The 14,133-nt window shown below is 50.7% G+C and overlaps 4 protein-coding genes across 4 annotated transcripts; 2 read left to right on the forward strand and 2 right to left on the reverse strand.

The window, feature by feature from the left end:
• Positions 1-131: 131 nt before the first annotated feature.
• Positions 132-2,360, forward strand: Z518_05217 (uncharacterized protein; the record flags this gene model as incomplete). The annotated part of the gene is made up of 1 exon (XM_013416031.1): positions 132-2,360. The coding sequence occupies one exon, from the start codon at positions 132-134 to the stop codon at positions 2,358-2,360; it is 2,229 nt and encodes a 742-aa protein (XP_013271485.1).
• A 234-nt stretch (positions 2,361-2,594) lies between these two features.
• On the reverse strand, positions 2,595-3,790 carry Z518_05218 (uncharacterized protein; the record flags this gene model as incomplete). The annotated part of the gene is made up of 3 exons (XM_013416032.1): positions 2,595-2,915; positions 2,963-3,518; positions 3,573-3,790. 3 exons carry the CDS (start codon positions 3,788-3,790, stop codon positions 2,595-2,597), a joined length of 1,095 nt encoding a protein of 364 aa, XP_013271486.1.
• Positions 3,791-4,972: 1,182 nt separating this feature from the next.
• Z518_05219 (uncharacterized protein) lies at positions 4,973-7,525 on the reverse strand (the record flags this gene model as incomplete). The annotated part of the gene is made up of 1 exon (XM_013416033.1): positions 4,973-7,525. One exon carries the CDS (start codon positions 7,523-7,525, stop codon positions 4,973-4,975), a length of 2,553 nt encoding a protein of 850 aa, XP_013271487.1.
• Positions 7,526-12,766: 5,241 nt separating this feature from the next.
• Z518_05220 (uncharacterized protein) lies at positions 12,767-13,888 on the forward strand (the record flags this gene model as incomplete). Its single annotated transcript, XM_013416034.1, has 1 exon — positions 12,767-13,888. The coding sequence occupies one exon, from the start codon at positions 12,767-12,769 to the stop codon at positions 13,886-13,888; it is 1,122 nt and encodes a 373-aa protein (XP_013271488.1).
• Between the last annotated feature and the right edge of the window lie 245 nt (positions 13,889-14,133).

Here is a 14,133-nt window from a genome sequence, read left to right on the forward strand (position 1 = left end):
TGAACTATCAACATCCCTCGGGCTGTGAGAGACCTCAGCTTCGACCGTTCAGAAATGTCTTGATGTATGCTGTGCCGTGATGTCTCATCCTTGCAGCTTCGACCCAGCTTAACCCTCGAGATTGAGGAGGGATGGACCACCTCAACCTGCCCTCGGACTGCACCCGCGAGAGGATCGAGGTCCCCTACATCTGTACGGAAGAGTACGACAATTCTCAACGTGGCTTCTTCGCCTTCTCTTACTACCCAGGATCCAAAGGCTGGGGTGACCAAGAACTCCGCTGTCGGAAAGCCTGGGACGCGAATTACCGCTGTGCCGACGACGAGCCCGAGGGGACATGCTATGTCCATCTGTGCAGTTGCAAGAGACTGCACGATGTTGAGAAGAACGCTGCGTTCTTGCAGACGTGGTTGTTTTTCGGGCTGCTCAGGGTGATTTTGGGGGGTGAGAGGGTTCGAACCTTGGATTTTGTACGTGTAAACAGTAAAGGCGAGAAAGTCCTCACGACGCAGAAGTTGCCCGAGTTGATCGAGGGTTGGGCTGTCGAGTTCAAGGACGATTTCTCGCCAGAGGAAAGATACGGTACGGAGCACTTTTGGGAATATTGCCTGGAAAAGGCCCACGAGGTCTATCTCTACGTCAGCCAGTCGAGCACGGTTGATCCACGGATTCTGCTGTCTATCGGTGTCCTGGGCGAGACGCTGGTGGGGGCTGTGAACAAGACTACGAGGCTCAGCGCCAGCCAGTTTGGTGGTTGGAAGCACGAGTCCAGTCTCGCGGCGAATGAAGTGACGCGATGGTTGAGCGAAGGGATGCTAAGGGACGGGTGGTGTCCGGCGGACATGGAACGACTCGGCTGGTTCAACCTCATCAGCTTGTGGTTCATCAGCAATATGGGCAGTTTTCGCGGTGGTTCGGTCCATGGTGAGTGCAAGCCGGACCACTGCAATCTGCTGCGAGGTTATTTGGATGACTATCGGACCAAACATGTCGATCCGGACTGCCAGTGTGAATTCGTGTTCGCTGAGGGATCACAGCTTGAAGCGATACTGAAGAACCACCAGATCCCGTTAGTAGTCCCTTCTGTGGACGAAGACGGCGAGCCACACACTGTCGAGTTTAGGGAGTTCAACATATTGACGTCATATGTTGCGATCTCTCATGTATGGGCTGATGGTTTGGGATCCAGCAGCAACAGTCTCCCGCGCTGCCAGTTGCGAAAGCTCAGCAGATTCGTTCAAGATCTATACCCGTATCGCGGAAGAGACACATGCTTTTGGATCGACACCCTTGCATGTCCCGTGTCTCCTCGCGAGTCCAAGATCATCGCGCTGGAGCTGATGGGTCAGACGTACAAAGATGCAGACAAAGTCCTTGTTCTCGACGCCTCTCTCATGTGCGTGGAACACGGCAACATGTCCAAGGCAGAGATTGTCCTGCGTATCTTCCTTTCCACGTGGGGACGGAGGCTATGGTGTTACCAGGAGGGCATCTTCGCAAAGTCTCTGTACTTCCAATTTGCGGACGGACCATGGAAATTTGACGGTGCAGAGACGTGGGCTAAGGCTCTCAGCCTGGTTGGAGATGATGCCGGGGCTTATATGCTGACCCACCACTATCAGCAGATTCGCGACCGGCGACTGCAGCAGTATGGGCCTCACACAGAGAAACTGTGGGGGAAGGTGAGCAAGGGACTGCAGCTATTCTGGCTGCGTGATATTAAGGGACGCAGCACGGTACAGTCTGAGTTTCCGTTCTTTGTGGTCTTGCCGCAGCCTTTTGAGCCCGATCCAGATGGTACGGAGCTGGCACTGATTCTGCATTCTCCTATCAAAGCGTCAACGAGGGTATGGGACGCGCGCCAGGTCGTGGTGACCAAGATTTCTCGGACCGAAGACAATGTCATTTACGGCACGACACTCATGCTGGGCATTCTGTGCGGCAAGAACACAATCGAAAGAGAAGGCGCAGGAGCCATGTACGGGCCGAGTAACGTGCTCGAGGAGGTGTGTCATCAGCTGGATCAGACCTCGTCTCCCATTCCGAAGAAGAGAAGCTGGCAGCGCTTGTGGTGGAAAAAAAGGCCTGCACCGATCGCACAAGACTCGTCGAGCATTTTGGTCAACGGGAGGCATGCCGTATTTGATCTGAAATGTTTGCCTGCATTCCAGAAGTGGTGCGTAGAACGCGATGTTGAGTGGCTCGATGTGCCGCAAGAAGACGCCGTGCAGATTGAAGATCTTGTCTTACGAAGTCTAGTAGGAGATATCTTGACTGGGGCAAAGAGCTTTCTAGACGAGCAAGGGGAATTAGCCAAAGCGAGGAACGATATTCTGGAAAAACTAAGGCATATTGGATGACGACGACTGACATGATGCGCTAACTTATTAGTTTTATCGATGACTTACGTTATATACGACCGAAAACATTATACCGTATCTGCAATACCATGATGAAACACGGTCGTTGATGATTCGTGACCGTAGTCGAGCTGGCTAATACTTTATTGGGGCAAGCGTAAGCCACTACCGTCATTAGCGCTAATTCAAAGAAATATGCAGGGTGTCTTTACGACTGTACACAAAAAGTGCGCCTTATCCAAAGAAAAAGGCATTGCCTTGTGCATCCCTCCGTCCCTTTGTCATCTCCTCAAATTCTTTCCCGGCCTTGAATTCTTTCCATACACTAGCAGGATAGATATGCTTGTTCTTCTCGTACCACCGCCTATCCACCACCTTGGTCAAAGTGGGATCGTCATTGTGGCCTTCTAAGTCCTGTTTTCCTGGTACTCGCAGCAAACGACCCTCCTCGCCATCCTGCTTTTGGGGAGCAGTGCCAGAATACTCAAACAAAAGCCGTCCATCCCTTTTCGGATCGGGGATTTTGTTTGCAATAAAGTAGTAAAACTCATAGTGCTGGTGATGGTTAGCTTTGAATTGAAAAGGGAGATCCGTCAACTTACATGTGGTATGATAACTTCGCTTCTTACACACATTAAATCATCCACGCCCACCCTAGCCCACCGCTTCTTGCTGTCCTCTCTGCTCTTGAAGGAAGTACCCCCCGCCGAGCCAGAGCCCGAAACACCTAGCTCCGCGCCGACTTTGCGACATCGATCAAGAAATAGCCATATATGATCTCCTTTCTTGACCCGAACGGTACCCCCAGGGATATTTGCACCGTCGTAGAATACAAAAGGTATCGTAACTTCAGTCTCCTTGACCGCCTCTTGAATCTCCAGAAATTCTTTTCTTAGCTTGTCTCTAGCAAGAGCATCTGCAGCCAATGCCGCCTTCGTCATGGCTTTGGGAGCCGGTAATGTGGAGTTCGGATTCGGTGTCAATTTTCGACTCATGCCAGAAGGCTCGGGTGATGGTTCGGCGGAAGACCTTCTGCTTCTAGCAGCAGAGGTAGAGATGACACTTTCATCTTGCCCTTCATCCCCGCCGAAGGATAGGAACCCTTTGGGTGTCTTCTTTTTCTTTTTAGGTGGTTGATCGGGTCGTCGAGTTACCGCTCTACACTTGGCAAGTTAGTCCTGCAGAATGCCCGTGCTAGGTCGAAGGTCTCACCCGTCACTGTCTTCTACATCGGACGTGCGGGCTCCAGCAGAGCTCTCACGCGCCTCCTTTTCCTTTTGCTCAAGCACATCGGCGCGGCGTTTGCGAAAATCGGCAAGATTGACAAGGCCGACTGTCTGCGACTTGAGGAGTTCTTCTGCGGACGCGCTTTGGTTTGTGAAGGCCCGGGGCGTTGATGTTCCCGAATTAGGATTGGAGGTAGAAGTCATTTTTGTAAAGGTGAAGGAAGACAATTATGATTTCGAGAAGAACAACCGTGCTTGCGAGGTCAACTCCGATGTTTTTGCGCATCGGGGGTTGCAAGATTCATCGGAATCGACGGACCAATTAGAACGCGACACCCTCAGCCTCGTTCAGATAACTTCCCTTTCAGCATGCCATCTACCATATACCAATGAATCCCCCGCCACCGTCTTCGTTCCGATTCGTCTTAACAGATTTAGTAAGATTAAACTACCTCTCCATCGTAGACGGACTCTCAAAAATTGCAAGCACGTTTCATCTAGCTCAATCGGCGGCAATCAATGGACCGGAAGCAGCTTCGGTAAGAAATCATGCTCTGCGGATCCTTCTTACCGCGCCTCAAGACGAGGTAGTCAGGATTGCCATTCTTCCGTCAAGCTGAGGAGACCTTGAACCAAGACTAAGGACTCCCGTGTTAGGACTCTGCGGCTATTGTCATGCTAAGCTCAATTGCAGAGATCTAGAACAACCATCATGCGTTATTTTCCTCGCCGATCTTCAAAATATTTAGGCCACATCCAATTTGATCTTGCTTGATCTTGTCAAATACTTCCTTCGTTCTCAGCCTTGATTCCATCTCGTTGAGCCCCCGCAGAATAAAGGCTAGTTGGGCCTGACGGGAGGTCGCCAGTAGCGGTTGAACTGACCGTCAAGTTACGTTCTCTAGCTGACGCTGTATTCAAGACAGCTCATGGGTTAATGAATGGTATTAGCACAGGAAAACGGAAGAGTTGAGATGGGATTTTGTATTTTCAAGTCCGTTGCTCGTTAATTTTACGATTTGGTCCTACCAGTCACTTGGGAAATCATGGGAACGTTCCCTTACTGGACAGATAAGAGATCCTGCATTATTCGTCATGCACTGCATATCTTGCGTCAAATACATGCTTTGCTAGTTGCAATCATAATTGCAACCACATACTAATGATGTGATATTTCACTTCTCTCCATGAAGTGGTACGGCTACACCAGAGGTCATCGGTCGATCACGCTTCATGCAAAGCTAGACTTTTCGCCAACGAGCTTCTAGCCCACATTGAATCGTTTTGATCTCTGCCATCATCAAGGGTCGTGGTCGCCACTCCGGTTCCGCAATCGTTTTCCGAATGAGCAAGCAACTTGGATTGCTCGCATTTCTGAAGCACCTTTCACACCACTATATATTCACCATCGTTCTTTTCCGATTTCATAATCGTCGTGAATCTGAAACCACTCTCTTTCTCCAGATCCACTTGTGAGCCCGGGCCGGGCCTAGCTGAACCCCTCTTTTTCTCATCATTTCTCAACCACACCTTTTCCAACAGTTCTAGACAGCTCTTATTGTTGAGAAATCCACTGTCTTTCTGAATGTCCAAACAACGTACACGGATGACTTCCCGGTCCATTTCATCCACGCATTCGCTGCCAGCGATGAAAAGGGGCCAGAGAAGATATACATCCGATTTAACTGCTTTGATGTACATCAAACACTTCTGCACCCAAGATCGAATACATGGGTCTGTACTTGGGACGGTCGGGTTCGCTAGACGCTCGGTATAGAGCAACGCCGAGTATCGAAATGACTCGGATATATTGGCAAGGTCGATTCTCTGTTCAAGCGTAAGATATGGAGCTTCCGGGCTCGAAGAATCGAAAAGGGTAGTGTTCAGTTGCCATGTTTGTAATGCGTGCCGGATTTCCCGCCATTCCCGCCAGAACTGTGTTTTTACATCCGGATCCGTGGTCTTGCTTGAGAATAGGTTTTCATCCTCAACAATGCGCATCCATCCATTCCCGTCGAAACTGTTGTAGTCGAGATTCAGTGCGGCGGGCATTTGCGGTAATGGTCTGGAAACGATTGTTGGATTCTCTTTCACGGGCTTCCCCTGGCTTAACACATTTAACCGGCCCAGTCTGGCAATCGTCTTGAATAGTTGTCCATCACAGCCGGCAAGATTTTCCAATGCCCATTCCTCATCCGACAAAGCAGACACGTCTAGGTGATATCCCTGAAGCTGTCCCTCTCGATCGTTCACTGTGGCGGTCATCGCATCAAACCAGGTAAACATCCGAGTGAACCACTTAGTCGCCTTCGTTTCTGAAGCAGGGTCACTTTTGCGAAGGCTAAGGAGTTTCTTCACCCCAGCAAATTGAGTCTGAAACCTCGCAACCCCCGAATCGCAAATATGAAATAAACACAGAATTAGGAGAGTGGCCAAGGTGGAATCGTCCATTCGTAAGACAGGATTGGCAAGCTGTCTGTTCAAGGACTGGATGGCAATTCCCTTGTGCCGCGATTCTTCTCGTGCCTGTTCTTGGGGGCATAGCAAACCAATATTATGCCATGATTCGTTGGTCAGGGCCAGGTGCGCCATAGACGATCGCCTCGCCGGATCAGTCTTACCCGTGGAGAGAGCACCGGTTTCTCTCCGTTGCCTCAAATTGCTTGCAGACAAAGCAGATATTGCATGTTGCAGCGTCTCGCTCCTAGCGGCTAATCGAAGAATCTCTGTCCTGTACGGATTCGAGGGACCATCAAAGGCAACTATAACAGGGGAGATGACCTCGGTATAATAGCTTATGAGGTATTGCATCCTCGGGGTTGCTCCGATGGCGCCCACACCAGCGAGTGGAGAGAGGCGCACATTGTAATGGAGGGACACCTGTGGAAAGGCGACAGCAGAGTCAGTTTCAACGACCGCGCATCCATCATCCTCGCCACATTCAGCACGACGAACCTCCTCTACGTCGTCATCGACTGCCTGCTCAGTCCCATGCTCAAATGACGGATCAAGATGATGTGATAGATAAGACTGCGCATACGGATCATGGCGAACGTAGGATTCGCCCAGGGCTTGGCAGAAGGAGAAATTCCCGTGATCAGGTATGGCGTTGTCATGTGGCGAACGAAATTGAGGCGAAACGGGATACTCTGGTAGGGCACTGGGAACTCCCGTGGAGCCGTGGCTCATAACTCGTCCGAAATATGCAGATTCTGGTGAGGAAGTGGAATGAGACATGGGCGACACTCGATCGCTGCCGCCATACCCAATATTCGGATTGAGTCTATTACCAGATGGATAGCTCTCGAGGGGGGAGGTCAACGAGATGGAGGAAATTGTCGAGTATGACGGCTCTGTTGGCTCCGACTCGACGCCCGCGGTTGCGGGCAAGGTAGTGGCTGTAGCCGGTGCCCACGCTGCGCCCGTAGTATAATGGGGGGGAAGAGGGAAAGAAATCTGGGGTTGATCGAACTGTGGGCCGACATTCCCAGTGTTGGACGAATTGGGACTGGGGACTAAATGTGCTGGCACATTCCTTGAGTCTGGAATGGCATTATGATTTCCCTGTAGTAAGGAGTGGGGCGATTGCGATGATTGGGATGATTGCGAAGGCTTTCTCTTCGGTTTCGATGGTGAACTGGGTGTGGCAACTTTCTGAGTGCCTGCAATGGGCAGCGACAGGCCACGCAACTTTCCTCTACTTGCTACTCCGTTGCCCCAGGTCAATTGTGTCTTGTAGCCAGCACAATCTTTCCCATCGTCCAGGCATTGCGAGCAATAGGGTCTGCGTCGGTCGCATTTGAGCTGACGAGTGGTACATGTAAAGCAATCGTTGGTGGCGCCAGCAGCGGGTGCGCGTTTCCTCCTTTTGCGAGGGGCATTGACGTCTGCTTGTGTCTGCGCAGTCCCCCTTTGAGCATCAATCTGAGGCATAGACATCACTGTCGCAGTGCAGAAGTATAAACTGACAGCTTGCAGGACGGTAGCGCGGAAGGTGGAGGAAAATAGACGTCATTTGCAGGAATGACGGCGTCAATTTGATTGGAAAGTTGATGAAGGACACGAGATCTTCATATCGGTAAGCTGGTGTGTTCAGAAGTGAGACGAGAAAAGGGAAGGTCGAATTTGGTTCAGAGTCATCGAGGAGCGTGGTTGCATTGAGTACCGATGGACGAGGGAGGAGGGAGGCGGAGCGCAAGCCCAGAAGATAGAGAATGGAGAATGGATGGATGACTATCGACAAGAACATGGGGAAGGATTTCAAGAAGCATTGCGCGAGTGGCGGAACGGGCCACCTGGAGGCCAATCGGGGGCTGCTGGGTAGAGTTTTGGCTTCGGCAGGGGGAAGCTTCTTAAGAGCAGCTTTATTTAGCTCGAGGCATGGTAACATTTTTGCCAGAGTTCAATTGTGTGAGCATATCCCCCTGAGCCCCGAGTCCAAAGAGATAGGTACTGTACCATATGTTAGTAACTTTTTGTTGCTGATAATGGGTCGTGCGGTACACGCAAATTCCCCCAAGGTCGCCCTCTCGGTGACATCAGCACATAGTTGTATTTCGTGGGTGCACAAATGTGGCACACACTTTGCCTTTTACTCCCAAGAAGTCTTGGAGTCTCGATCGCCCTCATTGGCCGGGACTGGCCGACCGAGTCCTCTTTCGCTGTCACCCTCTTATCTCTCGAAAAAGAACCACTCTGGACAGCCCGTTTTAGGGAAGGAAACAAAATAGGACATCATTGGTGGGATCCAAGGGGTGCTACCCAGCTCGTTTCACGGTGTCTATACTGAAGCCTTCTGTGGTATGTTCGGCACTCCCACACCATTCATTCCCGACTCTATCCTTTATCAAAACTGTAGATGGTATTGTGTGGAACCAAAAAGGAACACCCGTGTACTAAGTATCTTGCAGGTCAGGACAAACTCCGGGATGGGACATACCGAGGATGTTTTTTGGTTTCACACACATTCCCCCCCTCCTGCAGCTATCGGTAGATCATCCCTGTTGCATTTTATCCGAAGCTGCGGCCGCGCGGTATACGGAACGCTGTGCAAAAACTGCACCGCGTTCCCACTTGTCTAAGCTACATTTGCTGAGACAACAAATCCATACTGCCGCGCGAGAGAGAACATCTCCCGATCCTTCGACGAAATAACACGCTGGAGATTTAAGAGTAGCAATCGACGTTGGTGCTTGGGTTCCTGTATCTCATCAGCCGAAAGCGAAGGGACTGTGGACAAGAATTCCATGGTTGCTACGGCTATGTTTTTTGCGGCCGCCTTCGAATTTTGATCAAATTTCGAAACAAATTGAACAAATTAAACACTGGCTTGGAGCCTCACAGCCTCGAGGCCTGAGCCCTTTCTTCCATTCTTCCCAAACATGGCGAAAGCGGGGTTAAAATTACTTTGCCGGGGTTGGTCCAATTTGCAATTCCATTTCTCGCAAGGTTCTGGCTGCCGTCGAAATCCCACTTAGCCCGGAGCCCAGAGCAAACATATTCTCACATTGAATTTTCACATCTGCAATGTGTAGTTGTACTTGCCCCCTGTCAACGGCCGGCTCGATTGATGCATGTCAATTCATTGTTTGTTTGTTGACCTGACAATCAACAACCAGGCTCTGAGCGAACAGATAATTGAGATGCCAAACGCGTCATCGCCGTGGGCTTTGAAACTCCAAAAGTGGAATTGACGCTTTTGCTGGTGAATGACACCAAATTTTCCCAATAAATTGTGAGGGAACGAATTCAATCTTCACCGCTCAATAACCCTGTTTCTGCACGTGCCGGATGACTCAAAATGGAATCAGAGACCAGGCTGTGAAAGATCCACAAGGCAATCAATCCAAGCTCTTTGCCAGCAAGCACATGGAATCAACCCGACAAGAGTCCCTACCCATCTTTAATAGAGGACATTGCAAGCTAAATCTGCCTTGGGAGCTAGAACATAGTTCCATTTCGAATCTTCGATCACTCAAATCCCTACCGGTATCGCCAGTGCCAGTGGGTTCTCGTGTCGACAAACAGTAATAATTTGCTCGACAAACGGTCAAAGTGACGCTTTGTGCCCAAAAGGGCTTGACACTAGCGGATCGGGGCGAAGTCGCATATTAATGCACCGCGCCATGGGCCATGCGAGTTTGCCTCATTCCCAAAAGAAACTGATCAATAGGAATATTCCCAATGATGCGAAATGGTGCTTCAGAAGAGCACTGTAGGACGGGGAGGGGCTTTGGTGCCCAAGCCTCGCCAAGGCTGCTGCAGAGCTGGGATGAGCTGGCACTCCCTCACTCGCTGGCCTCTTCATAACCAGCTGCCTAAGGAGGCGGGCCCATTTGAAGGAGCCGGTCAGCGACAGAATCTCTGCAAGGTAAGGTAAAATTGAGAACTGTTAGATACAATACTGTGGATGGCTTCAAGGAGACCGAGGGAGCCTGCAGAGGGCGCTTGGAAACCAATTTGGGGACAAGAGACGTGCGGCACAAAAATAACTGACAATATAGAGAACTCGAGACTCGAGCTGTTGGGCCCGTTTTTATGCGCGTTGCCGGAAATGGCCGAGAGCGAGCCGGCCTCACCACGGGACCTGTCAATTGGTGATCTGTCTGCAATATTGGATGGTCAGCTGCATTGGAACGTGACCATTTTCATCCCAACTACAGAATGTCAGCTGCAATGGTGGAGGAAGACCCAGACGGGGAACATGTTGTCTGTGTCATATTTTGACATGTCTACACCAGTTGACTGGTATCACGCGCAAGTGATCTCGACCGCGCACATCGCCCTAGAAAGTCGATCTCGACCTCTTGCATGGGCCCTGCAACGCGATAGAAGAAATAGGAAAGCGTCGTTGGTGACATACTGCTGAAAAGGCTGCGTAGATGATAGCAGCTGGTCAACGAGCTTATGAGGCTTCATCATGCATGCTCCTAAGTTTGATTGGATCTGATCGCTGGAGAATTCAGCTGGTGAAGGGAGAGAATCATGTCCGGTAGGAAGTATGTCCGATAGGAAGCATGATTGGATGGGACGAGTTGCCAATGAGGTCGAGCGCAAATGCCATGGACTGCGCGTGAAGGAGGCGGACAATTGCATTTGGCAAAGGATGAGACACCAGAACCGTCCTAACGGGCAACCAGATATGAATTTGGCCTGATCCATTGCGATGCGTCTGGTGCCTCCAAGACATTCTTTTGAGTCTTGTAACGGTATCTCTGCTCAGTTTGCAATCCATATTCGCGACAAAAGTATTCATACGTCATTAGCATGGACCATTTCCACACAGCCACGAATTGACTCAACATTGGGAAAAATGCAGCTCGATTGGTATTCCCGAAAGGGCCGATATGGCGGAGAGGATGTGCGATACTGACGATTGGCAGATTGTCGCTATTTATGAGGGACCGTGCGTGGCCGCTTCGAATGGAATCCTCATCGGAGGGACGAAGGGAGTACGCAAGGGCTCAGAGCTGAGGATTCGTCATTTCTGGTAGCTGTCCGATCAACACCAAAAAAAGGTGTCATGTGGGTTGGTAAGCGACTGTGAGGACGATGACGATGGGGGAAGTAAGCTGACGGTGACTTGCACTTTCAAGTAGCCGGGACTCTCCTAGGCTGGACATCTCTCAAAGATTTTTGGGAATCGGGGGTCCTCGCAGGAGGCTTGGAGGGGAATCAGTCCCCGAAAGGGCTCACTAGATCTTCTAGAACGATACGGCGGCAGCCATTATGAAACCCCTCATGTTCAACTTCCGTGGGACATAGCACGAGGATTGTGGCTCCGGCATGCCCCATTAACCGGCTTCGTCACTATTGCGAGAGCACAAACGTAAAGGATCAGGTAAGCCGGAGGTCATCGATTTGGCTCTGTCGGAGGGGCATTTTACCTCTGCGTGTTCTCCGTCACTCTCTCCTACCATTTGACTGCGGCGAATTTCCTTCTGGTGCCACTATCGTCGCTGGTACTTCCATCGACTTCGTTCTGTTTATTCAGCGGCAAATTTCGACAAAGTCAAAAGCGTAGGCTGCCGTCAATCACACCTCTTCATTACCAGTACTTCGGCCACCCATCCTCTCTCCTCTTTTGCCTCTTCGTATTTACAGTAACGTACCATACAGAAACCAGCACCCTCCTCGACCCTCCCGAACCCGCCAACCGCAACCTTCTCCTCTTGGGCCTACCCTCTCTCTCGCCAGGGGCCGGTCAAAGCGCAAAGCTAAAAAATCCACACACCCTCGAACCTTGAGCCTTGACTCATCCATCGTTCAAAGTTCACACCCACACACGAACGTCGAACGCAATCCCTTGTCCACACTGGCGGCATCGCGCAGGCATGGACCAGCCTTGAAAGTCTTCCCAAAGTTATCCGCTGCATCCACTTTTACCATTTCAAACCAAGAGAGTCCACCCACTTTAACCTCTTTGTCGGGGGCACTCACCAGGAAACCTCTTTAATTGCCCCTGATTTCCCCTTCACAACCATCAATTTCCCTTTCAACACTCAACTCCTCTCCAATCCTACGAGATTGCTCATTGGCCATTTCGCCAGTTGGCTCCAGTTGGTTCCAGTTGGTACCAAACCTTTCTACCAGCTTCCAGTCTTCCCCTAGCACCAATTCGTCCAAGGTTCAGCCGCATTCAAACGCGTGAACAGCGGGCCTCAACGGACAGCCCCCTCAGACCCCATTCCTACGACCCGTCGATTCATCCGGTTCAAATCGACTCACGCCGGGAAGCGTGCTCCGCGCTCCTTAGTCCGATCGATTCTTGGCCTGGCCACTTCCCCCAAAAAACATATACCTTCGACGCACCTTTACCCAGCCATCCTTTTTTTTTTTTTTTCTCCTTCTCCCCTCCAATTTCCTACTCAGACTGACTCATTCGCGTCGTCGCAAGACTACAACAAACGAAGCTTACACAATATATTTGTCAAATTGAGTCTCCAGACTCAATTTCATAACCCCCAACCTAGCCACCTTTCCAGGTCAACCACGCTATGATATTCAGCCAGTCCAAAATTTCCCGGACCTACCTTTTCTCTCGACAAAATTCCGAACCAGACCAGACAGACATAGATCCCGATCGGGGGGAAAACCGTTGTGGACAGGGGCAGGAGTGAGGAGTGAAGCCCAATACCAGAACAGATCAGAGAGACTTGAAATCAGCAAACAGCAGTCGATATGAGTTATCACTACTCCGTACCACCGCCGCATTACGCGAAATACTATGGGGGCTCGCCATACAGTAGCGGCGAGTATGTCCACTACGCTCCCCAATACGAGACGACACCAAAAAGACACGCTCGAAAAGCCAGCTACAATCCGTCACCCAGAGTCGGAGGCTGGTATTCCCCTGCTGGCTCTCCCCCACCATTCTATGAAGCCAACGTCCAATACGCTGTACCGCGGGATGAAGTCTATGTGAGTGAGGCGACGGGCAAATCCCGCAAGCATGAGAGCTACAACACATTTCCTAGCTCAAGATATCATACCCGTTCATCATCGCGCAAGCAGAATCAGCCCATCTATGTTTACGACGGTGAAGCTGAATATGCAGGAGTGCAGGCAACATACATCTTACGAGAGCCAAAATCAAAGTCCAAGCACACAAGGAAGCCAAGCACTGACACCTACTTTTACTACGGGCAGGGACAAATCATAGATGAGCAGCCAAAGCGATCGAGGGCACGACGTTCTTCGACCACCACCAAACCGTCGCCAAAGTCCAAATCCAGTCAGCCTAAGCCTACGCCGCAGGCAACCGAGGCAGACGCCATCCGAGAAGGTATTCCCGCAGGGTATTCCATCAAGCACTGGGATCCTACAGAGCTGCCTATCATTCTCCTGGGCAGTGTCTTCGATGCCAACTCACTGGGAAAATGGATCTACGATTGGACAGTCTTTCATCATGGCGCCTCCACTCCCATGGCCGACATGGCTGGTGAACTGTGGCTCCTACTTATTAAGCTTGCGGGTAAGATGAAGAGAGCCGAGGAATGTGTCGGTCGCATCAAGAATTTGGAAAAGCAAGAAACCGTTGAGGACTTCATCATCAGTGGTCAGAGATTGTGGGAGAAGTTCAAAGGACTTCTCAAAGACTGTGAACACTACATGTTGAAGGCTGCGAAACGCGACGGCACCAAAACCATGGGCAAGAAAGCAGGCACCGAATTTGTCGACTCCATCTTTGGACGAGACCGTCACCTCGAAGCGACTGAGAGGATCATGAACCAGATCCGACTCTGGAATATGCGCTTCGATGTCAATTGCGAGGACACTCTGCGTCGACCCTCTGTTGCCTAGGTACAGACGACGTGTCACGTTGAGGCTTCGAGTCAAAGGAAGCAGGCAAGGAGAGTAGTCATCTCCTGGTGGCAAATATCGACTTCGCCACTCCGATACCAACTACAGAACTATCATTCAGCATTTTTACGGGACATCATTGGCGCTTAGGGTCAGGCAACCTGTAACAACATTATGTTTTGAACGAGTCACTACATACCAACTGAGCTTTGCATGGAAGGTGTGAGTCATTCGTTTCAGCAAGC

Source organism: Rhinocladiella mackenziei (genome assembly GCF_000835555.1).
Source record: "Rhinocladiella mackenziei CBS 650.93 unplaced genomic scaffold supercont1.4, whole genome shotgun sequence".
Classification (NCBI taxonomy): domain Eukaryota; kingdom Fungi; phylum Ascomycota; class Eurotiomycetes; order Chaetothyriales; family Herpotrichiellaceae; genus Rhinocladiella; species Rhinocladiella mackenziei.